This window comes from Alternaria burnsii, assembly GCF_013036055.1.
Source record: "Alternaria burnsii strain CBS107.38 chromosome Unknown 731, whole genome shotgun sequence".
NCBI classification, from domain to species: Eukaryota; Fungi; Ascomycota; class Dothideomycetes; order Pleosporales; family Pleosporaceae; genus Alternaria; species Alternaria burnsii.
The window spans coordinates 1,392,596-1,417,061 of NW_024066115.1; the positions used below are offsets into that span (position 1 = coordinate 1,392,596).

The following is a 24,466-nucleotide window of genomic DNA, read 5'->3' on the forward strand; positions in this document are numbered from 1 at the left end:
GTATATGCACCGCATCATGCTCCATATACAAAAGAATCAACACCGTGTTATGCCCTGCCCTGAATCATTTTCTTTGCCTCGCTCCGTACAGTGAAAGCAAAGTCCCGCGCCTTGTAGTTATATCCGGGTGCTAGCCAGAGAGTGTCTGCGCATACTTGAAAGAACCGCTCTCTGCCATGCATACGTCCATGTCCCTGCTCCCTGAATTCCCGTTGCTAGGTATCTGATGCCGCAAACATCTAGTTGTACGCTTCAGCTGGCAAAGACTCTCGACTTTGTGCGAAGAGAGCGCCTGCTTGCTCGATGTTCCACTGGCCAGCTTCCAGACATTGAATGGCATAGTCGCGCTTGAGGTTGGTTTCGCGCTGAACATAGAGGATCATCTCTTCTTTTCTTTGCTGCTCCGGGTCGATAGTCGTTGGTATAGGTGTTGGTGTGGTGGATGATGGTATTTGATGTGCGTTTGCTGCGTTGTTCTTTGCCACTGCTGCGTCAGGTCGAACCTGATTGCCATTCAAAATTTTGAGTTTAGGAAACCAAGAGATGATCTCATCCTCCCAGTTGGGTGTTGGGAACGGGTCGACAATGAGGTGTTCGACGTTCCTGAAGCGGCCTTTCCAAGGCTTTAGCGCGTCCAGCGTCGCAAAAGCGTTGTTGCTGAGATCAAGGTTCTGGATGTGGCGGAAATGATTGCAGAGTTGGTAAACAGCGTGTGTATTTTGGAGGTTATTGCCGGCGAGTGTGACGCTGTGGATTGCTTGCTCTTTTGCTTCTAGCGTCTCAAGAATGGCATCGCAAACGATCATGAGGGCAGGGAAGAACTTCTTCTGTGCACCTTCTGAGGCAAACATGCCAGATTGGAGGATCTCTTGATCTCCGGCAATAGTCGAGAGGTTTAGTAATTTGTTGGCTGCATCGTAACGTCGTCCGAGGAAGCCTTCCATAAGCGCGTAGGATGGATTCGATTTCAGCTTTGCAAGCATGTCTTTGTCGACTAATGGTTCTCGTGAACGGTTTTCATGCTGGAAACTGTTTGGACCGCCCCTGAATCCTCCTCTTCCTCGTCCCCTTCCTCTGCCTCGTCCACGTGAGGAGTCACCATCAAGCATCATCTGATCGTCATCGTGGTTTTGTGGTGTGAAAGAAACGCTCCAGTTCCCGCGTCCTCGACCCCGGCCCCGCCCCCGTCCGCCTCTTGGTTGATCGTTCATTTTTAATCGGAGTACGTTGGTTGTGCTGTTGTAGAAGTGTAAGTGAGCAAGGCCGAGAAGGTGAAACCGTCTATAAAGACCGAGGGTCCGTGCGCCGCCAAGCCACGTTTTCTCGCCCTCTGGCAATCGTCATTGGTCTGACGTCGAAGGTTCCGTGGATCGTGACTACGGTTTACTGTTGTCGTGTCTTTACCTACACCTATTAGCTTGCACAGATAAACTCTACCTAATCACTAGTTGTTTGACTCTGGATCCACACAACAGCGGCCTCACACTTTCGCCCTTCGTAGCGTAGCTAGGCAGCAAGGCAACTAGGCAGCCACTGTGACGACAGCCTGAAGAAACTCAACCTGATCAGCACTACACTCGCTACATACCGCACTCCATAGTTCTTAAAACAAAGGCATCTAGGTACAGTTAACCAAAAGGTGATAGCAGAAGTAACATGATAGAAGGCAAGACGACTGGTTCATAGTATGACCGAAGGCGATGTTCACGTAAATAGGCGTTCCTTGTCAGATATTCGACCTAGATAATACAGGGTTTGTTCGGGGAGAATTTCCGTCCTTCTACACCTCTCCATACCCACGCCGCCCACGTCACTCTACCAGACATGTAAAGATGAGTCAAGTCTTTCCAGAGATAGCCTGCGACGCCCAAAACTCCGAACACGAACGCGCGTAAATGCAACAATGAGAGGGTCCATAGAAAGACTTTGAGGGGAAAATAGCCATCTACTGTGAATGGATCTTCTTAATCCTGTTCACACCCTCATACAGTGCCCGGTCCACGGCTGCAGCGACGGTGAGAGTACCACCAATTACGGCGCAGAGACCGACGAGGAAGCCAGAGAAAGTCTTCTCGCGGACTTCGCGATTTATGACCTTCATTGGTGAAATGTCCTGTGGCAGATATTAGTGATCAGATTTAGGGGTCAAGGGAAGGGAACCGCAAAACTCACATAAGAGAAGAAAACGCCGGGAATACCTCCCCTGGCATGGATTCTTTCCTTGTGACCCTCCTTCTCATCGGTACCACCCTGGAGACTCCTATGATGACTAGTAACAGAGTACTGGTGCGTCTCAATACTGCCCTTATATGTAGCATCAATCGTGGCGCCGAGCAGCTCATCTTGTTTACCGGGACGACTAATCTCCTTCTCCCAGCCGAGAGGCAGGTAAGCGGTCGACACGACCTTGATGAAGTACATGTAGTTGTATGCCTTCTCGTCGGTGTGCTGCTCGGTGTCATCGAGAGGATTGATGTGGTGGTTCGACCATCCACCGGCGGCTGAGCCTTGGTGTTTCCTCTGCATGTCTTGGACGACCATATCGCTGAGCTGAGGGCCAAAGCGAAGCTGGTGGACCCGATGGGTAAAGGTGTGCGCGTACTCATCCTTGAAGTAGTTCTCGAGATCGTGGACGTGCAGGTTGCCGTTGGAGAAGGACTTTCCAGGAGCAATGTGGAAGTTTCCGACGACCTTGTTGACACGGACACTGCCCTCAAGACGACATCCTTCCTGGCGTTGTTGATCGAGATGTTCGGCGTAGTGCTCTCTCTCGCATTGTTCGACTCCCTCTCCACGGCCAAAGGACCATGAGATCGAGGCATAAGCATCGCGGACTTCGTCGCAGGTGTTGCAACAGCCAGGTTTGATTGCGTTGGTGGGGGAAGGGGCGCCGTAACATTCGCCGCAGTAGTCGGGGGCCAGATGTGACGCTTCGTCAGCGTGCCTGGAGTCACTATCAGCACTCTGTTGCTTCTTGGACATGCTCCTCTATCCAAAGCACTCTACAGACTTACAGATCCAAAGCCTTGATGTCGATGACTTTGCTACCCTCCTTCTCAGGACTTAGTCGAACCTTGTTGATACCGTGCGTGACGCCCATTTGCAACTCGCCAGATACATCCATGACATCGAGAGTGAGTAGTTCGCATGGCACTCTTGGAAACGTTACGTTCAGGGCAATCTCCATGCGTTCGCCTCTGCCCTTATCGACCACCAATTCTGGCCGTACCGTTACTCTCCTGTAATCGGCCCACTCGCCCCACGTTAACCAAAAGACAACCAACAAGCTGACTATGGTGACAACCCCACCGGATGTTGTGCGCACGCGCGCATCTTCGACCGTCTTGGTAAAGGCATCGAGCCTCGTGAATCGCGATTTCGCGGGCATGTTGACGGGCTACCGCTGTAAAGTAGTTGAGATTGTGGGGTATTGCTATGACGAATTGTACCTTCTACCAGCGTGCTCTGCGATAGAAAGGGAGTCTCAAGGTAAGACGGCGGGGGTTGCAACCGAAAGTCGTTCGGGATATGGTAGGAGCTCGTGCCTGGAACGTGGAACCAAGTTCACGCGCACTGCAAACGCAATTGGCGTTTCTTCTGGGCAACGACGAGAGTGAATGAATGAGTGTTAGCACAATTCGTGCCAAAGCCGCACTATCATTGTACGAAGAAGGGAAATGGTGAGCAAGTTCAACGCGTGGACGCGGCAACGCTCCGGCTGAAACTAAAAGGACAGCTAACAGCATCTTGCGACCGAACACTAGCTCCGAGCGCTGCGCCGCGCTAGCGTGCTTCTGGTAGGTGCGCATTCCGAGCACGTGGATGCATTGAGCCGCCAACACCAGGACCTGATTAGCACATATGGGAGAGTGTTTTCAACATAACTGCACAGTGGCTCAAAATAATTTCATTACGTCTTGGAAGCGGTGACCAGAGAGCTCTATCATAACGCTGTTCGAGGGCGATCCGATCGGCGCTCTGCAACCAGAGAAGCATATAGATAGCCTATGAGGCGAGAACGTTCCTGAGCATGCTGTTGAAACCCTCGCTGAGCTTGTACAGCTCCACGATTGCCGGCTTTTTGGGTTCGCCAGCCTTTCTCCTAAGCTTCTCAGCAGCGCGCGCTCGGCTCTTGCGCTCGGCTTCGATTGGATCTGCTACATCTGTGTCGTCCATGTCTTCTGAGTCGGTCGAGTCGCTACCATCATCATCGAGTTCAAGGTCTTGGAGATCCATCTATATCCACATCAGTACATGAATGCAATGTTGTCAGAGCAAGAAACGTACCGCATTGAGTCCAAAGTCACTCGACTTGAAGCCAGCAATACCGCCCATAAGCGGGTCAGGATCGTCACCACCACTCGCCATCTTCTGTCTGGTCTTGTCTGAATGCCACTTCTTCCGCGCCATTTGCCACTTGATGAGACTGTTGATCTCGCGAATCGCCTTGTTCTTGTCGACCAAGTTTGAATCCATACCACCCTGGAAGAGTGCATTCATGTCGAGCTTGCCGCCACTTCCAGGCCCATGGCGTAGGAAATCCAATATACCCTCTAACCAGCCCATGAGCTGGTCAAAAAGACCATTGTCGTGTTTGTGGACCTCGTGAACGAACTTGTAGAAGTTACCCTCGTGACGAGCGCACAGATCGATAAAAGCTTGCACGGTTTGATTGGGGTCTGCAGAAACTTCTTGCCGTTGGCAAGCTTCAATTGTCTTAATGGTGTCATCGGCGAACATGGCAAAATCAGTAATACTGTTGTATACGTTCGCGGACTTGTAGACACGGACAAGTGGCTCGTAGAAAATGGTGAATAGATCTCGGAAGAGTTGGAGAGTCGTGGGCTAGAGAAACGTCAGTTATTCGTTCCAGATATCGCTCTCCTTTCCAGCTTACCTCTTCGATGATTTGTAACATCATCAACTTGTCTCTTTGTCTTAGGCAGAGCTTCAAGTACTGTTTCAGGTGCGCGAAGAGCTCAGCACCTGATCGCATCTCCTTTTCGACCTGGCCGGTCGCGTTAGTTGCTGTACTGACACTGCTGCGGCTGCTAGCTGTTCTACTGAGGCGGCGCGATCTCACATTTTCGACCGCGTTGTTCCATGCAACGTAGGCATTGAAAACCTTCTCCACTTGTTGCGAAGATAACTCTGGTTGGAAAAACTCAGAACGTAGTATAGTCACCACCACATCGACGTTATCGCGCGCAGCTTCCTGTCGTATCGCTTCCTTAACGCCCTCGTCTGCTTGTACGTATGCTTTGATCTTGTCGCAAAGCACGTCATCCTTGATCCTGGTAGAACCGAGTGTATCGATTGTCTTCTGCACAGAGTTGACACCATCATTGATGGCCATACCAAATATACGTTGGAGTAATGATCGAGCACCGAACGGTTGGGCAAGGAACAGATCCAGGACTCCACTCATGACTGCGGCAGGGTTGGCTATCCTAATGACGTTCTTGAGGACACCGTATGGAACGAGAGAGTGTATGCGCTTCGCTTGAGCAAATAGCTCGGGGGAGTTGTCTTCCGCTAGGAACAAATGGTAGATGGTAGCAGCCACTTCTATCCGTAACCACTCTGCGAACTTTTGGTACTCTGGCTTGAGCTCTGCGATCGTGTTCTTGACCCTGATCTCCTGGAATAAGTGGGAGAGTCCATTGGCTTCTACAATCTCTCTCCTGAACTTCTCCATGTGGATATCAAGCTCCGCTGCTCGCTTGCGTGCAACTTCGTAGAACTGCCTTTGCTCTTCTATGCGCTTCTTGTCCATCTCTTCTCGCCTTTGAATGTCTTCCATCTCCTCCTCGTTGACCTCTATGGGATCGCGTGTCAGAAATTCAGCCATGGCACTCGACTGGGCAATGCGCTCATTGTGTAGAAACGATCGGAGGAAGGCACGAAGAGAAACACGTTGTTCTTCCCTGTATAGTTTCCGAGGGGCCTTGTACGCCGAGTAGTCCGTCGAAGCCCTTGGCGAGCGTCTTCCTAGCGATGTTTGTGAGGCGTTTTTCTTGTGTCCACTACCAAAGATATAGCTGCGCAGACCACCACCACCACTATTCTCAGGTTCAGGAGGAGGTGGCCCTTGGGTAGATCCCGACGAGATAGAGCTTACATCATCGTCATCAACACTTGACTGTAGAAGCCCATCTTTTGCATTCTTTCGAGGTAACGGGGCGAGTACTTTGCCGGGAAGTTCGAGACGTATGCGCTTGTGTAATTGGACGAAGTCTGCGTATCGACGGCCAATATAGAAATCTTTGTCTCCATCGTGCTTTACTCGTATGAGGTACTCCTGCAAATGCAACATTAGACTCTGTCCGTTTTCAACTTGCATTTCTACTTGCCGCATGTGTGTGATACCGGAGATGTCTCTTCACGGAGGTTGTCCGGACACCTGAGACATTGACGTCCCAACCGTTGATAGAGTGGCCGCTCGGCGTGTTCATGGTGAGTCCCTTCTCGTCCGCTTGTCTATCTACGATTTCCATTTCGGCAAAGCGTATTCTTTCTTCGTAACCTGACGCGGTAGGAATACCAGATACCATCATTAGCTCGACCAATTTCTCGGCTTTGAGCGCCAACTTTCTTCTTTTGGTCTCTTCCAACCGATCTTCCGAAGATGAGATGTCTTTGCTCGCAAAGGACTCCAGAAACTAGAACAGCACCCTTGTCAGTTGCATCTCTACCTAGTATGACCTCATACGACGTACAACTTGGAGTTTGTCCTGCCAGAACTCCTTCTCCTTGGCCTTGTCCAGGAAGGGGAAGTTGCGAACATGGTTTACGAATATGTAGCGGAGGAGGGGCAGTTCTGAGTCTTCTGGCGCAACTTCGCCGGCATCTGAGCGAAAGGGCGCGCCAAAACGTCGCAGCGCTGTAGGAGAGGAGAGTTCGGCGATTTCGTACTTGGTTTGCTGGGAGATGAGTTCGCGCTTGAGATCTGCGCATCTGTCAGTATGGCCAAGGGCCCAGGGATGATGATGTATTGCTTACAGTGCTCTTGTTTGCCCGTTAATATAGACCCTTCTGGTGGCACGGACACGGTAGAGAACTTGGAAAAAGTCGTGTCATTGCGCGTGGGCACCGCAGGCCGCGCCGGCTCGCCAAAGTTCTGTACTGAGGGCTGGGGATTCATCGTGGTGGGCTCGGTAGCACCGTTGAGCTGAATGGCGGGCGGGGCGTCGAGGTTGGCGGGCATACTTGAATTAATAGCAACGTAAGAACACGGGCTAGGGAGCCGCGAGCCGAAAGAAGGAAGATAGGGTGTAGAATTAGAAGGAAAAGCGAAAAGCAGCCTTTAGGGTCCCTGCAGATGAGCGTCGACGCGTGTTGTATGACGCCGGAATAGCACCTCGTACTGCCTGTGGCTGCGCCTGAGGCTGGTGCCCTGCGGAGACGCGGGCACGACAGCAAGGACAAGAGATACGATGGGGCTGCACCGCCCGTTCCTCTGCTCAAAGTGGATCACCTCAATGCTTGTCGGCACTGAAGCAGAGTCGGGCGCGTAAAGGATTGTGGCTGAGTGACGCAACCCGATGCCTTAGCCCATGACGCAGAGGCCCACGAGGCCGAACGCAGGAAGGAACGGCATCGCATCTCTTGGCCGTGTTCGCGCTTTGTCTCCCATCTCGTTTCCTTAATACGCGCGCCGTATGCTGTCAACCTATACGACACAACCAAGTTGGACAGACAGATCACCCCTCCTCGGGACGGCGCGTAAGATTCGGATACAATTTGAATCGGACCGCTTCGGCTCGCTTCAACTCACAAACATCGCATCGCAGCATCATGCATCGCTTACAAACGTCCACTTGGCGCACTGTCACTAATGCCTAGCAGGGAAACCTGACGTCGAACACGTTCTGGCCGCGGGCCAAGATGGCCGATTTACTGGCTGGTCACAATCTCACATTGAAAGAACATGCTCGGTCCTATGATTTTGAACTGCAATTTGGTTAAGTTCTACATCTGCCTAGTTGTACAAGATACAGGCCCATGGGGAAATGTCTCTTCGTGCCAGTCAATGGCAAGAATTATCCTGGGACGCCGACCTACTCCATTCCCAAACTGCTGCCGAGGTATTCTGTGGCATTTCGGCAACAAGAGAAATCAAGTTATCCACCCTAACGCCAATCCACTGAACATCTTACACTACAGCCACCCATGCTTTGCAGGTTTGAGACTCAGTAGTTGAGCTCTCCGCTGCCACCCCCACCAACCGCGTCCAAATCCTCGTAGCTCTTGATGGAACGACCTTGCACAGATTGTACAGGGCCAGGTCCGCCCTCCCCGTATCGCTGAGGACCCTGACGGCTACCACGGGGCGGGGGTGTCAGCCGGCCACCGTTGACAGCAGGACGAGGACGACCATCACGAGATTGGCGATCGTAGGGTCCAGTACGGCTGTTGAAGCGGTGGCCGCCCCGTCGCATGGGTCCGGCGCGGTCGTCGTGGGCAGCATTGGGGTCCCAGGTGCCGCCCATAGCAGGATTAAACATGGCGCCCAGGTGCACCCCATTCTGCATGCCATTGTTTGCCATTGCCATGTTCATGTTGGCCAGGTTGAACCCCCGCGGCGTTCCAGTAGCCTGGACATGGTTGCCCATTGGGAAGTGACCATTACTATTGGCATCACTACGCGATGGAGCAATATGAGCAGGGTCGACAACATAGCTGTTAACCAGTCGTAGCTGTATCAGGTTAGTAAAGAGGATTTTTCTAATGTTTCATGTCAATACTCACATCCTTACGCAATTTTTCTAGCCACTCAGGATGACGCTTCTCAACGTGCTTTTGCCAGAAATGCTGCCCCTTGAACAGCTTTGTGCACTCCGGGACCTTACAGCGCCACTTGGATTCGTCCTCTTGTTTGACATGGCGGGAGAGTTCGTCCTCAATGGCCTCTTCCAGAGGTTTGCCACCGAGCTTGCGGATGTCAACATTCTCTGGCTCAAGCAGCTGCAACAGCTTCTCTTCATAGGTTTTAACCCAGTTGAAAGCGCGCTGGAGTTGTTGTTGGTTCTTCGTGCTCAGCCGCATTGGCTTCCGCTCTTGCACTGGGCTACCACCCTCACCATTCTCAGCATCACCAGAAGACTCTTGCTTCCTGTACGGGAATAGGTCTCCGGTAGCTGTGGCTCTCGCAGTTGCCTTAGCAGCAGTTGTAAGGCTGGCGCGTGGTCGACGAAGATGACCTCCAGCGCACTTGCGAATCAACTCGTGAACTGAGTCACTCTCAAAAACACAGAAGAAACAGAAGTTGTAGACTCGTCGCAGGTACTCGATGAGAAGATCAAGCTTCTTCTTCTTGGCCAGCAAATCTTCGTCATCCACTTCATCATCGAAGGCACCCTCGTCGTCTTCCATGGTCTCATCCTCACCCTCTTCCAAGTCCTCGGGATCACGCGCTTTCTGGACAGGAACCGGGGCATTGGCTGGGGGTTGCAGCCAGCCTTTCGACCGCAGAGCTTCAACCCGCTCTTCAATCTTGCTGACACCATCGACGTTAGCAAAGTCTTCCTCGTGCTGCGCCTTGAGGTCAGAGTCGAGCTTCCTAACAAGTCGTTCGGCAAGCTCGAGATCACGCTCAATCCTCTCAGGCGCAGAGAAGAGGTCCCACAATGCCTTTTTGCGCGGCGCGGCAGGCGGTTCATGGATACCAACGTGGCAGGTGAAATTGCCCCGTTGATCATCAATGACTGTTTTCCCGTTGAGAGCTTCGAGAGCCTTGTGAGCGGTTGTAAGGGGACCCTGCGTAACTTCAAGTTTGTCCTCGGTAACACCGTCTTCAGCCTCCTCGTCACGTCCGTCACCACGGTCATCAATGACCATTGGCTGCTCATCGCTTGGGTTGAGAATGACCCAGCCAATGCGGTGGCACTTCTTGAGTGGATTGGGGTCACTCATGCTCAGCCACTTGAAGCCGCCGGGGCCTTCTCCCAGGTGTTCCTTACAGAACTCCTCAACCTTCTCGCGATTAACGGTAGGCGCGATTGTTTTGATAAGTAGCGTAGGCTGGAACGCAGTCTCATCGCGGATCTCGCCGCCTTTGCAAGGCAATAAATCACCTACGCCCAAGACCTCGTTGGCAGCCGTTGCTTCGCCCTCCTCTTTCTCGACGATTCCGCCGGCACCGTTCGACTCATTCTTGTAGATGCCTTCCAACGTGAACTCGTCAAAGTAGCCCTCATCTATCTGTCGCTCCCACTCCTCGTAGATGCCATGGCGATATTGACGAAGTTTCTCTTTGAAAGCCAGATCATAGTCTGGGTCATAACGTTCCTTGAACCACTCTTCATTCTTATGCTTGTCCACAAACGTCTTCGCCATCTGTACTTGCAGCTTCTCCTTGTACTCGTCGTATGCGGCTTGAATCTGCTCGCGCTCTTTGCCACGCTCCTCTCGGGCTTCACGTTCCCCTTTGAGACCAGGCTTGCGTCCGCCGTTCTTTGCGCGCTCCTTCTCCTCCTTCATGAGCTGCTCGACACGCCACCATTCTGCAAAGTAGTTGAATCCGACCTGATATTCGAGGTGCATGGGGTTTGGAACGGGGTTGGTGGTGAAGGTCGGCGCAAAGTTGTCCTGACCAGGCACGTATCGATCGATGCCTGCTTGCACAGGTGGAGGTGAAGAGCGTCGTCGGTTGCCGTCCCGTCGCGGTCCATCGTAATCGCGCGCGCGATCAGGCTGGTATCGGTCGATGTTCTGGGGTGAGCGCGATCGTCGCCTGCCTGCCCTACGGTCTCCAGAGCCTTTATCACGCATGTTAGCTTAGTTCAATCATACCACGATCTCGATCCGAGTCGGTGTTTGAGGCTGAGGTCCAACAGGCGTAGCATTCAATCGTGTCTGCAGATCGGCCAGAAGAGTGCTTTCCTCGTTGCTAAAGCACGCGCAGTCACTCCGCGCTAGCTGTGCTTGGCAGAACCGGCCGGGAGCAAACACGCGGCGTTATTTCGCGCGACGGTGAAGAGGCAGATCGCCCTCAGTTCAAACAAGAGACCTAGCTTACCTGGGGAACGGCGTCTGTACGAATCGGCAGGCGGCCTAGAGTCCTCACGCGTAGCACTGTGATTCGTCAGCGTCACACTTTGCGCATCTCCTTCTGCATAGACATACGTATATGAGTCCATCACCACTGATTAAAAGCCCCGGAAAGGATTTTGAAGCCACAAGTGTGTCTCGCGAGACCCAGACGGGCAGTCGTGTTCAGGTGTTTCGGAAGGAGTGTGATGAGGCGAGCCTCAGCACTATACGCGTGATATTCGCTCGTTCTGACGCGCAATCTCGCCTGGAGTATGCGCTGGGTGGCGGTGGATGCTCGAGAGGCAATCGGAGCGGGTAGCTGTTTGCCATGATGGCTCGGTCAGAGAGAGGACAAGTAAGGGACAAGATGACGGAGAAGGAACGTGATTAGTAACGAGGAGGAAGAAGTAGGTAAGAAGTGACAAGGAGCCGGCACGCTCGACGCGATTGATCGCACCCAAGCGGCGGCGCAAGAAGAGAAGGTCAGAGAGGCAGCTGGAGGGAGGCTGGGCGCAGGGCCACGGGGACAAAGCTGTCGGAGCTATGGAGATAGCTGTACAAGAGGAAGAAGGGGTATTACGAACAATGGGCAGCAAAAGGACGAGAAGGTGCACTCACGATGTGCTAAAGTGACTCCCGGGCGGAAAGATGCCTGTGGAGATGGAGATGGCAGAAAGAAGGGTGAGGTTGATCGCGGAGGGCTGGCACGGCTGAGACGGGGCTAGTGCCGGCTGCTCGGAAAGTGGGTCGACGCGTGCGCTCGTGAACTGTCCAGGTCCCACGCCTGATTGGTGTGCCGAAAAACGGGATGCGGAGTACAGGTACAAGACATATTCCATACACTACCTAGGTACCTGTCGCAGGCAACCTTTACCTAGCAGCTGCGTACAAGCATCGGTACCCATCGCCACCATGACGAGCTACATCCCCTCCCTAACCCTCCCCAACTTCGCCTTTGAGAACCCTGCAGTAGCCATCCTACTGCCAGTTCTGTGTGGAACAGCCACAGGATTTGCCATCAGTCGTAGGTCATACGTGTTCTTGTGTCTGTATGGAAACATAACATCGATGCAGCGAGCGTGTCTCAGACAGCATACCGAACGCTGAAGCAACCTCCACTACACCCACCCGGTTACGTCTTCGGACCAGTATGGACAGCCCTCTATGCCACCATGGGCTACACAGCCTACCGCGCATACACCATTGGTGCCAATTCCGCTAACCCTAACACTGTCGCTTTGGCTAAGGTATGATGATTCCTTGTCTTGCTGGTACTGCTCAAGCTAAGACAACCCAGCACGGAGCGACTCTCTACACTATCCAGCTTGCCTTGAACCTCATGTGGACTCCTCTCTACTTTGGCCTTGGTAAACCTATACCCGCTACAGTCGACATTCTCGCTCTAGGTGGAACTCTCGCCTACCTTATCAGCGTCTGGGGACAGGTTGATCCTACTTGCGGGTGGCTGCTCGCTCCATATCTGGGCTGGGTTAGCTTTGCAACGTATCTTTGCGTGAGTGTTATCTCCTTGTGACATATTTGAGTCGTCGGAAGCTGACATTTGTGGATAGGCCGGGTCAGGCTACCTCAACAACTGGGACTTCAGGGCCATCACGAAGAAAGAGTAGAGAGAATGCTGCAGCGAGTGAATACCAGAATGTGTCTATCTCAAATCTACTTGATTGGCAAGACAGACAACTCTTTATGGGGGATGAGCACGCGGATATATCGCCGTGTCGTTATAAAATGTATATTATAATTTGCCGAGGCTGCATTGTTTCATCACAACGCTAACAGAGCATGTTTATCTTCATGGTATCTGGCACGGACCCTCCAGCGTCTCTGTTCTCTCATGACCACTCTCATCGTCCATCTAGTCCATTCATTGAAACGATCTCTCGTCGTTGCTTTCGTATCATCTCCCTCTCCCCTAACACAATGGAACGTCTTTTAAGGCTGGCGCAACGGTTGTCGACCACAACTACTGGTACGGAGAAGCGCGCCGTACACATGTGCAAAACAATTTCGAACGATACCATGTAGGTAGTTTCCATGGAACGGACTGCTTTCCAGATCACACTCACTCAGTTCCAGTAACATAGAGACCTCGCCTTTCTTCCAACTGCCTGCTTCTGTTCGAAAGCGGATATACGGATACGTTCTTGGTGGATCGCAGATCCGGGTCTGTGATACGAAGAACTGCAAGAGATTGCATAGATGTCGTTCCAAGAAGCGGAAACTCAATTGCCCTGCGTACTTCCACCTTCCTAGACGTCGTCTTACACTACTCGCGACCTGTCGTCAGATACATTTGGAAACTATGCTCTTGCCATTTTCTCTCAACGAGTTCGATGGAGACCATTGGGACATTCATCTCGCTGTCTACTATCGCCTTACCGATGCTCAGGTGAGCGCTATCACGAATATACGCATCTATCTCGGGAAACTGGATGTACAATACAAGCATAGCTTGAAGAACGAATGTGCAATTACTAAGCTTGGCAGTGATTTGACCTCCACCCTACAAGCCTTAGGTCGACTTCGTGGACTTCGCCAGCTTACTATTGAGTGGACAAGTTGTCATAGTGGGGTGCAGGACTGGCTTACAACGAAGAAGGTGGTATTAGAAATGGCGAAGAAGGAGCTCGGGTGCGTGAAGCGCACTCCTGATATCAAAGTAATCATGGTAGGCTGCTAGTGCTACAACGAGTCTTGAATTGGTGATTGGAGCCTTGACAGACGAGGCGGCGGATCTGAAGTTTCAGGGCAGCCAGCATACAGGCAAACAGGGCATGACGGCAATGACACTGATAGTCTCGCGGCGCTCACTGGATAGTGGGTTACACTTTCACCAGCATGAGCTTCAGCTAAGCTCAATAGCACTCTTTAGAACTAGACATAATGCAGTATCTTACACCTCCCTGCGGAACTTCGCAAGGCCGTCTACGAGTACACGTCTGCGGAAGAGGACCTTGGAATCCATTCGCCAAATATGGAACCCCACTACGGACTCTAGAACTGGTCATATGCGCCATCCAGGCCGCGTACATTACCCGAGACAGTACCTATAACTACTCCTCACTTTCCGTCAAATTCACGCCGAAACCAAACTACTCCTCTTCATCTCAAATTCTCCTACGGGCAGTCGATTAGATTTGAGCATTCAATTCATGGAGGAGAGATCAAGATTCATTTGCTGTTGAACAGCAGTTGGATTTTACCGCGAATTACATGTCGTTACTTTGGTGCAGCTGCGAAGCCAGCAAAGAGGCGGTTAGTTCGTATCGTGACGACATAAACTACCTGCAAAATGGAATGACGCTCTTCTACTCTCTCTCACAGACATCGAATGCGGAAGCTTCTTGCCCTATCATTATGGTTTTCCTTTTCCGGCCAGCATCCTACAGGACTGTACGCGTCAAAGTACATAGACAATCACTTCCACCACGATCATGGATACTGCTAGTATTGAGAACAAATACATAAACGTGAAACCCTCCAAGAAGAAGGGGCACTATTCTCATATCTGCGGAAGATATATGTTACCAGACAGACATGTCCACGGCTTCTGGTGAGACACATCATGCACAGTGAACAGCGTATTTGGGTGCTTCATTCCGGGAGCGTGCGGTCGACACATTTGATTGCAGTACACCAAAACATTAAACAACTATTATGCACTTTTGATTCTGTGTAGTCTTTCCGCAGGAAACGTCACTGATCTCTCCACCTACTGTGGCTAGCACTTTCCACACCGTCCTTCTTGTTTACCGCCCCACTTTCCTCGCACATGCTCATCAGCGATTACGCAACCTTTTTTCCTGAGCTTCTTACTATTATCACTCTAAATTGCTTGTATCCAAGTACGCCTCTACACTCGCTATGTACTCCCCAACTGTTCCAGAACGTGTACAATACTACGACCGTAGCATCATGCTTATGGATCGCCTCGCAGCAATGTGAGTACAGAATTGGCCTGCCCTGAACGTATAAACTATCACTTTGTTGGACCCTACTAGAAGAATTACTACGCATACCTCTAGGGTACATCTTGGTGTAGTACATTCTCATGTACTACCCGCTAACTAGAACATAGCTCACAGCGGAACCATCGAAGGTGCCCCCTCCTCCGTCTACCAGCAGAGCTTCGCAATAAAATATACGGATACGTTTTCCTCTCCCACCCTGTCCGCCCCTTCCGCGAGCATAGGGAGTGGCCCCATTGGGCATACCCTAGGTCGCAGTTGAACCTACTTGAGACGTGTCGTCAGATCTACTTTGAAGCCAAGCTCTTCCCATTCGCCCTCAATGTCTTCGTCGGCTACGCAGAGCACGTCATCGAGTTGTTGCTTACAACATTCACGGCTTCTCAGACAAACACCATATCTACTGTACGACTATATGTTGACGCCTTCGGAGTCTATAGAGACGGTAAACTCCCAGAGATCGGACTCAATGCCTGGTTTATCGAAGAACTGGGGGACATGTGTCAGCTCGTTAGCCTAAGCGAGGTGACACTGATCTGGTTTGGCAGTGACATTGAAGTTGTCAGAGAGCATTTGGAGATGGCTGTGTTGACGATTTTCAAGGAAGCCGGTCGAGCAGACATTAAGATTTCGGTGCGGTACTTTGACTGAGGTATTGAGATTGGAAGATTGAAAAGGGGAAACTCAAGTGTTATGGTAAAGCCGTGATATCTACGTGCATCTGTTATGACATGAGTCAGTTGCAATTATAGAATAATTACCAGCAATCGTGAACACTATATCTGGATCTCACCATGTTACCATCGAAATCGAATCCTTTACCGTTCAATTTCGATGCTTGTAGTTGCATGTCCAAGTCAATGACCACGCTCGATTCAGAGCCCGTGTCCAGGTGGCTAAGACTGAAACATACCTTGTCTTGCGCAGAAAGTGCAAGCGCTCTCGGACGCCACGTGACGTAGACCCTGCCAAGAAATTGATGTCGCCTCGCGACTTGTGATTCTTTGTTGCCCCACGCTCTGCTTTAGTAAAACCTCGTCTGCTGTACGCTGATAACTACCCAACGACAATCTCAAGTGACGCTGCAGTGATACTATTGCGCATTACTAACAACCTCGAATCATAGATTTCTCGATCAAATAGTGCAAAATGGTGTCGCGCGACCCACCTCCGTATACGCAAGACCAAATCGCCGCGATGACCTCACCGGAGGAGAAGATACGCGCCATGGCAGAGCTCAAGAGTAGGTATAGCAAGAAGTACTGGGTTAGGAAGATAATGACAACTGGGTGTTAGGCTACATTGCGCGCATGAAGAAGGAGAACGAGCTCAGGTCGAATGGCTACTCTGGCTCTGGTTACCGCAACACCTCCGGCACCTTCAACCACCATGAATCCCCTCATTATCCACGTGGCAGCTATCGCGGCGCTTATCATGGGGGCAGAGGTAGAGGATATACACCATACCATCCCTACTCGCGTCCCTACACCACACCTCACTTTGCGCATAGCTCCGTCGCTGTCAACGGTACTGGCAATGCTATCCAGTCTCTCAAGGTAAAAGAAGAGGAGGATCTGCCGCAGGCAACGGCTGATGGCACTGTCTCCTCTTCAAGCGATCACCAGCAGCCCGAGTCACGGAGACTCTGCGCCATATTCACATCCACAGGTATTTCGACGAAACGACAATTTCGGGATCTTTCCTTACCCTTTTGCGCTTCTAACATATGGACAGGTCAATGTTCCCGCCCAGCATGCTACCTTGTTCATGACCCAGACAAACAAGCCGTCTGCAAGCCTTGGTTTTATAAGGATAGTTGTGCCAAAGGAGACTACTGCTCATTGCCTCATGACGCGTCGTCGCACAACGCGCCAACATGTCTTCATTTCCAAGCAGGCCGATGCACCAAGGAAGACTGCCGCTTTGCCCACATTCGTGTCAATCCTACGGCACTGAACTGCGTAGCTTTTGGACGTATGGGCTACTGCGAGAAGGGAGACACCTGTGCGGAGCTGCATGCGCATGAATGTCCCGATTTCGCTAACACAGGAGACTGCTACTACGGTGAGAGCTGTCGCCTTTCGCACATTCGTCGCGCCACTCGGATGAGGAAAGCCACTCGTGGATCTTCCCCAGCCCACTCTCCTTCGTCAAACTCTCCCGGTACATCGGATACTCCTGACGAGGGCATGGATACCGCTCAGGACGCTCCAGAGTGGACGACGTCAAAGAATGCAACCCCTCAGACGCCTCAGCAGTTTACCCAACAGGCAGACTTTGTTGCCTTTGAGACAGACGAGTAAGCACGGCCTATCGCTGAACTGGTGATGCCCGGACATGTATGTGCCCCCCTGCTCAGATTCCATAACGGTCCTCCCTAATTCGAGTTTTCCAAAGTTTTGATCCTGCGAGTTTCCGATCTGGTAGGTCCTTGTCATGATTGTTTCTGGCTCATCTTGACTCTTGAAGGTTCGGAGCTTTTCATGGCGTTTAGGGTTCTTTCGATGATACCCCTCTCACGATTTCTTGCCTCTTCTGTCTTTTCATCGTTTCTATTCGGGCGCAAGCTCTCATTGATGCCATACGCATATCTTGTGTCCAAAAGCGATGCTTGACGACGCTCGGTGGATTTTTTGCGGAGCTCCCTGAGGTTGTTGTTGGTTTGCTGATGGATATAGTCGTCCTCACAGGACATGTATTTGAAAAGAGAACAGAAAAAAGCATGTAAAGAAAAAGAATGAATAATCCAGACTGAAGGACCTTCTTCTGCCTGCTGTGACCATGCCATGAGGTTGTGCATTAGAGACATTTGATAGTCATGTCCATCTGCACTAACGGACGTTCAAACATGGGCGCATCAGTAGCGTCAGGTACCATTATTTCCTGGGGATCAGACACGCCCTAGTGCTGACGCACTCACAGAAGGTCCGGATGGCTTTTAATGTCGTGTGCATTCTGAAAGTAGTCCTGATATAGTCTTACCCCATACATCAATCTCGTACCGGAGCAAAGTTGTACAGTGCTGATTGCTGCGCTTGATGGCAGCGTTGCGTCTGACATATGCGGCGCGCTGTGGAGGCTGAGGGGGCTGCGGCTACTGCTTGGCCCTCGTCCTACAGAGAATCGAGGCGTTCAATTCGACAGCCCGCGCCGGCAGGACCATGAGCGCTTCCACGTTTGCGATGAGTCTACGGAGATATAAGAATACCCTCAGAATTGAATAGTACAGACGACACGACGCTCGCTCTTTATTGCGTGAGGCTACCCTTGAATATTGTTAGGTCTCCAGCCGCGTACCCCTTGCCTTCGCTGGCAGCGCGAAACTCGACGCGACAGCCCATTTTGCGCAGCACCATGGCGCTCAAAGACTTGCTGAAAAAGAAGGACAAGATCAGGGACGAGGGCGCTACTCCCATGTCGCCTACTGGCCCTACCCTGTCTCCTGATGTCCCAGAGTTCCAATTCTTCCGCACCACGACTTCGACGCAAGAAACCATCGAGCCGCCTAGCTTCCCCGGCGATCCCACGCGCGATTCTCCCCTATTGTCGCCCACTTCGAGAGGCAAGTTTGGCAGGTTCAGAAGTCGTAGCAACGCTTCGTCTCAGGGATCGGCGACTGGGCAGCATGATAACAAATTGGCGGAGCGGTTACACTTTGGGCGGAGCAGGTCGAGTAGCTCGATAAACGTGCCGGAAAATCTACCAGAAGTAGGAGGCGACGGTGTCGCACGAACGGAAGAAGAAGAGGCCAAGTGGGAGACGAGGGCCACGGTGCTGGTCACCGAGGGTTTGCAGCACGGATCTAGTCAGCCCAATACACCAAGCTACGAGCCTACAAGTCCAATGTCACACGGACGACCGACGAGCGCTAGGAGTCGCAGTGGAACTGTCGGTGCACCTGCGGACGAGGTATGCATAACTTCGGAGAGGAGGGCAAATATTGGTCTAAGCTTTGCATAGGAGAACATCCAGGAGGCTATCCGCCTGCACGAGAAAGGAAGTGAGTAGTCACACATGGAGGACTGCCGTGATGAAGCTGACAAGATGACTAGATCTTGAGGCTTCCACCGCGCTTTTTGGCAGACTGGCAGAGCCAACCGGCGCAAACAATGCTCTAGCCCAAGTTCTATATGGTCTCGCGTTACGGTAGGTTCAGCGCCATTGCTCGCAGCTTGATATGATCAGAACATACCCAAATATTGCCCTGATATCTGCCCAGGGCATTACTGACTAGAACATAGCCATGGCTGGGGGTGTGTGCCTCACCAGGAGCAAGCTGTCCAATACCTATCCATGGCAGCGGCGAACAGTGCTGAGGTCGAGAAGTTGGCCCTTGGGGCCGGCATGAAGAAAGGCGGCGCAGCCAAGGGCGAGCTTGTGCTGGCCATGTATGAGCTCGCAAACTGCTTCCGCAACGGCTGGGGCATCAAGAAAGATCCCGCAGCTGCGAAGCAATACTACGAGACGGCTGCCAACTTGGGTGACACAGATGCAATGAATGAGGTAGCCTGGTGCTATACCGAAGGTTTTGGTACGAAGAAGGATAAGGTAAGCAAGCCATGTCGCCCTCTGCTACCGCCCAAACACCGTTGTCCTGCTGTGTACGACTGCGTCACCGGTCAATGTCGACCCGCCTAGATGTCCATGCGATAGCGACGCGAACGGTCAGCTTGGGGGTCTTGTACAGCCTCGACCTCAGCCATCACGCGTAACATCCACTGAGACACTGCTTCCCCTCGTTATCCCGCCTCACTGTTTGGGCAGCACTGAGAGTGTTCGGCTGATGCGGCAGGTATGCTAACTACGCCTTGCCAGTTCAAAGCAGCTCAGTTCTTGCGCCTTGCGGAATCCAAAGGGAACAAGACGTTAGGCAATACTTGGTAAGTACCATACAGTATTTCTTTCATTGCCTTCTACTATCGACACAAAGAGCGAGAATATACCGGACCGAGGACCACCTTCATGCCGTGTGGATGGAGCACATGGTGGTCACCACGAGCTGCCATCACGTTGACCCGCGCCATCCCGTTCCAGCCGGTGTTGCATCCTCAATCAATTCTCAACACCAAGCCACCATAGCAACCAGACATGATCCAACAATCTAACGCACGGCGCTGCCGTCCGAATCGGTCAACCAGTTTCAACGCGCATCTGCCAAGCATAATCGATTGGCCGTCGACGCACCGTTTTGGCTGTCTTCCTCGCTTAGTCGATGCGGACGCCTAGACGGCCCTCGCCCTCACCCGCAGCAGGACCTGTCACACTTACTGCCAGTTCCCCGCTACGCACACATGATGGCATTCGCAAAGAAAAACTTGACCAGTAGCACATTACCCGTTTGGCACAAGCCTCGCTCTCCCATTCCAGTAGTGGGTAGTAGCATGCCTCCAGACCCGTTGTGTTGGGTGAATAGTGCATACAAGCTTGTCTACGGGGATACACGTGGCGTGTCGTCGGTGGCCTCGGTTGCGGGCCAAAGAGTAAGCGGGATGGTAGCCAGTGACGACAGAGTTGCGCATCGTTGTTGTGTGTGTGTGGAGACATAGTCAGATGGTGCATGTTCAGATGGTCTGAGCAAAGCTGGAGATTGAGTTGCATTGATGGCGCGACAATGGTGTATGCTGAAGAGAGACGGGGATTTTTCGTATGACGGCTATCGCGACAATGACGGCAGCCTCGGGACGACTTCCATCATCATTATCATCACCATCGCGATCTGGATCTTATATCGCAGTATTTTCGGCATCCCGTCGCTTTTGGTCTGGACTGCCTGGATACCGACGATATTTTCATTGATTGGCAGGATGAGCAACGTGCTGACTTGTGTCTCTCTATAGGATCTGGAAGGACAAGTACAATCCCAAATAAGGCGCGATCCGCAACCCGCTTTCGGACAACCCCTTCCGTCCCGGTCCGACTTTAGTATAACAAACTTTACCCCGGGAGTCATGAGGATGGTCGTGTGAGAAGAAAGAACCGAAGCGTGGTCCCTTTCCCGCGCGGGGAAGTATTGTTTTTTCTTCGGAGCGTATGTTTTGCATAACGTTATTTCCAATAATTCACACCGCTTTTCTGACCTATCATTTGTTTCGCTGTTCTTGGATTTTCCCGTATTTTCCTTCGCCATAATTATTGCCTGGCTCGCGCTATCGTGTTGCTGAGGGTGAGGGAGTATTGACTTTAGTGGCGTAGCTGAGAGACCGTCATCTGGATCTGGGAAACTAAGGTCTTAATGATCCATACAAGGACATAGTCTCTCTCAACACGATAGGCTATGTTTCCGCTTTCAGAACGTGGGGAGCATGTGGTGTGGCACAGCAACGGGCTTGTGTCGTAGTACAGCAACCCGTCTTTTTGGGAAGGTTGTCAGATCAAGTTTAGTGATGGTGTGTGTATCTCATCTTTGTGTGACAGTCAAGACATCGTCCCTCTGATAACCCTCTTTTCGATCAGATCGTCTCTCCTAACTTCCATAAGCAGCACTTCGTATGTGCACCATTGTACGGCTAGTAGCCATGTGGTACTAAGCCACTCACATCACTCTTCCCTTCCGACAGTGTATCCTGATTCTCATAACAGGCGGTCCGAACATGAATCATCCATCATCCATCATCCGCATTCTCTGCTGCATTAGTTCCTTATCCATCATGTTTCACCATAGCTGCAATCCACCTGCACCCAGATCCTGCATACGTGGGGCTGAGCCACCTTTCTTGCTGCGATTGATGACGAATGTTGTCTTACGCCCCACTGAGTGGACTGTGGGCCGATAACTTGCATTTGCATGTTGCAGAAATGCTGGACCCTGTGGTAAATCGGACGATAGGCGTGCTTTCCATCCGGGCTTCACCTTGTAGGACCGGAGTGGGGGATGTGCGTGTTTTAGTTTTTTGTTCTGCGTGAAGGAAGGCTGTGAATAGGTGGCTTGCGCTGGCTCGTTACCAGAATATACTCGCGTGTTCACTAAGCAACATGAATGGTTGTGCAGTCATGGATGCGCTATAAGCGATATGTTATGCACAACGCGGATCAAATGTGAAGGATGCGAAACCCGCTCATGGCGCGTGTGCCTTCCATTATGGAAGGGTAATCCTTTCATTGACGCTTCGCGCGATGCGAGGTACGCGACAATCAGCCGCACCGTGGGTCTCTGACAGAAAAGCCGCAAGTGGAGAGCTGGGACATGCAGAGAATGCATCACCACAAGTGGGCGCGGGCTGGCGTTGTCAGATGCAAGAGTCTCGAACATGGGAATCAGTGGCGAAGACACAAAGTCAGGATCATTCAAGGGAAGCGATGTAAGCGCTGAAGGAAGGCAATCCGATAGCATTACTTGACTCGTTCGCAACTTCTCTTCGCCCAATAGAACGGCGATAAACACTAAGTACAAGTGACTTTGTTCCCGGTCCATGCCAACCAATCGAGCCTTGCCAGACAAGGCTCTGTGACAAAGGGTCGCAGAAACGGCCGCGCTCAGTGACGCGACAAGGGAAAAACGTGAAAAGCTGGTATCTCAAAAACATCGCGGACGGGAAAGTCCGAAAAGGGGGGTATTACGAAAGGTTGTAGCGTGAGCGGTTATCGTGAGAAGGCGTAAAGGTCGTAGTAAAAGTTATGTTAGTCGTAAGAGGAGAGCAGGAAGGGGAAGGAGAAGGGGAAAGCAATCGTCTCTTTCAGCAGTAAAACCAAAAAACTTGATCATCATCGTCCTCCTCGCTCAGATACCAGAAACAAGAATGCTGTCAATCTGTCTCGCTCTCATGCCATCATATACAATCGTCGGATACATGTCCCATGTCCTTCGTTTCGATGTCTCTCAATATCTCGTGGTAACGTGAAAGGAAATATCCAACGCTCGCTACGCTTTGCAGTAAATACAAAAGATGATGCCAACCGCAAATGTGTTGCGCGCTAAACCAGTCTGATGCCAAAGGGGAAAACCACAATACAAAAGAAACAAGAGCAAAAAGGTAAATAGGTCAAGTCGTGAACCAGGTCTCGACATGGAAGGAAAACAGCCGCCATGTTATGCTCAAGCGAAGTAGGGTACCTGGTGAGGTTGGCCCGAAATTCGACGTTGCCGTCCCATACTGTAGAAGACTGGCAAGCAGCCAGAGCTGTGGTAGAAAGGAAAAGGGCGGTGCTCATCATGAGCGCTCAAAGGAGAAACGCGCAGGAAGAACAAGGATTCCAGCCGGACCGTGATGCAACTTGTGTCCCTACAAGCACCCCTTGTGTAGGGGTGCGAAGAAGTGAAGCGCTATGCTGATAACCGACGAATGCAACTTGGGAAACTACAAAGGAGAGGTGGTGGTTGGTAACGATAGTGGTGGTGTGCTATTTAGCACTCGACTTTGGTGCCGTCAGATGTACTGGGTCGCGACATGGCAGCAGACTCTTCGACGATGCGCTTGAACTCGTGAACGACCTCGGGGGCGATCTTGTCCCAGAGCAGACTGCGAGTGTAGATCTCGGCAGCAGAGTCACCCTTGCTTTGCTCACGCATGGCGGCGAGGGTCTCGGCAAGGTTGCGACGATGCGAAGGCTGAGAGCCAGGGGACAGGGGATCGCTGAGGTCATCGCTGGTCATGCTGTAGCGCGAGCGAGTAAAGTCGAGAGAGGTCATGCTGTTGTACTGGTCGGGCGTGATGGAGAACAGCTGCTCATGCTCTTGCTCCTTGGTGGGTCCAGTGAGATGAGAGTGCAGTTGGTCAAGATGCGAGCCAGAGATACCAGCGAGTTCAGAGCCAGACATGGTTGTCTTTGGCCAAGCCATGCCGGAAGGCGTAGGCTCGAGACCAGTGACGTGGCTGGCAATGAGACCTTGCTCACCCATGGCAGATGACACACCGGCATCCTTGAAGATGCTGTCGAGAACAGTAGCGGAAGCGGCACGGACCTCGTCAGGCATGCGAGGAATGGGAGGCTGAGCGCTACCGGACTTGCTTGCGACAAAGGCACCGCAAAGTAGGAGCATAAGCAGAAGACCAGAAGCGACGGGCTTGTCCTCGTCCTTGTTGCGGGATACAAGAGAAAGTTCTTGGTTCTGCTGGGGAGTGGCCTGGTCGTCGGAAGCGAAGTCGTTGACGAAGATGTAGTTGTCCCAGTCACTGTTGCCCATGTTGAGGTTGTCCATCTCAGAGGCAAAGTCGGTGAAGGTAGAGCTAGGTGCAGCAGCCATGCCGTTGCTACTAGCAGCCTCGAGGCGTTCAGTAAGGACAGAGACCTTCTTGCGAAGCTCGCCGGTTTCAAGAGTGTGGTTGCGCACAAGCTCCTCCTTGTCGAACTGGAGCTGGTTGACCATGTGGTGCATCTCCATGGACTCGCGGTGCCAGTTCTCCTTCTCAGCAACAAGAGCGTCGTACTCGATGCGCATGGCAGCAAAGTCATCTTGCATCTGGCAGATCTTTTCCATCCACTGCTTCTTCTCCTCTTCAAGCTCCTCG

The 24,466-nt window shown here is 51.9% G+C and overlaps 7 protein-coding genes across 7 annotated transcripts; 4 read left to right on the forward strand and 3 right to left on the reverse strand.

The window, feature by feature from the left end:
• Positions 1 to 239: 239 nt before the first annotated feature.
• On the reverse strand, positions 240 to 7,207 carry GT037_007115 (px domain containing protein; the record flags this gene model as incomplete). The annotated part of the gene is made up of 10 exons (XM_038932162.1): positions 240 to 1,236; positions 1,989 to 2,113; positions 2,173 to 2,944; positions 3,015 to 3,397; positions 4,021 to 4,236; positions 4,288 to 4,845; positions 4,898 to 6,301; positions 6,387 to 6,662; positions 6,720 to 6,949; positions 7,003 to 7,207. 10 exons carry the CDS (start codon positions 7,205 to 7,207, stop codon positions 240 to 242), a joined length of 5,166 nt encoding a protein of 1,721 aa, XP_038785634.1.
• A 985-nt stretch (positions 7,208 to 8,192) lies between these two features.
• GT037_007116 (arsenite resistance protein) lies at positions 8,193 to 11,141 on the reverse strand (the record flags this gene model as incomplete). Its single annotated transcript, XM_038932163.1, has 4 exons — positions 8,193 to 8,699; positions 8,752 to 10,760; positions 11,021 to 11,076; positions 11,128 to 11,141. The coding sequence occupies 4 exons, from the start codon at positions 11,139 to 11,141 to the stop codon at positions 8,193 to 8,195; spliced, it is 2,586 nt and encodes an 861-aa protein (XP_038785635.1).
• Positions 11,142 to 11,946: 805 nt separating this feature from the next.
• On the forward strand, positions 11,947 to 12,662 carry GT037_007117 (translocator protein; the record flags this gene model as incomplete). The annotated part of the gene is made up of 4 exons (XM_038932164.1): positions 11,947 to 12,058; positions 12,109 to 12,281; positions 12,332 to 12,547; positions 12,606 to 12,662. The coding sequence occupies 4 exons, from the start codon at positions 11,947 to 11,949 to the stop codon at positions 12,660 to 12,662; spliced, it is 558 nt and encodes a 185-aa protein (XP_038785636.1).
• A 692-nt stretch (positions 12,663 to 13,354) lies between these two features.
• GT037_007118 (uncharacterized protein) lies at positions 13,355 to 15,671 on the forward strand (the record flags this gene model as incomplete). Its single annotated transcript, XM_038932165.1, has 2 exons — positions 13,355 to 13,683; positions 15,131 to 15,671. The coding sequence occupies 2 exons, from the start codon at positions 13,355 to 13,357 to the stop codon at positions 15,669 to 15,671; spliced, it is 870 nt and encodes a 289-aa protein (XP_038785637.1).
• A 498-nt stretch (positions 15,672 to 16,169) lies between these two features.
• GT037_007119 (uncharacterized protein) lies at positions 16,170 to 17,323 on the forward strand (the record flags this gene model as incomplete). The annotated part of the gene is made up of 3 exons (XM_038932166.1): positions 16,170 to 16,263; positions 16,317 to 16,688; positions 16,755 to 17,323. 3 exons carry the CDS (start codon positions 16,170 to 16,172, stop codon positions 17,321 to 17,323), a joined length of 1,035 nt encoding a protein of 344 aa, XP_038785638.1.
• A 1,051-nt stretch (positions 17,324 to 18,374) lies between these two features.
• On the forward strand, positions 18,375 to 19,904 carry GT037_007120 (uncharacterized protein; the record flags this gene model as incomplete). The annotated part of the gene is made up of 5 exons (XM_038932167.1): positions 18,375 to 18,929; positions 18,981 to 19,020; positions 19,073 to 19,166; positions 19,262 to 19,568; positions 19,836 to 19,904. 5 exons carry the CDS (start codon positions 18,375 to 18,377, stop codon positions 19,902 to 19,904), a joined length of 1,065 nt encoding a protein of 354 aa, XP_038785639.1.
• Positions 19,905 to 23,361: 3,457 nt separating this feature from the next.
• Positions 23,362 to 24,452, reverse strand: GT037_007121 (bzip transcription factor protein; the record flags this gene model as incomplete). Its single annotated transcript, XM_038932168.1, has 1 exon — positions 23,362 to 24,452. The coding sequence occupies exon 1, from the start codon at positions 24,433 to 24,435 to the stop codon at positions 23,362 to 23,364; it is 1,074 nt and encodes a 357-aa protein (XP_038785640.1). The 5' UTR covers positions 24,436 to 24,452.
• Positions 24,453 to 24,466: the final 14 nt, after the last annotated feature.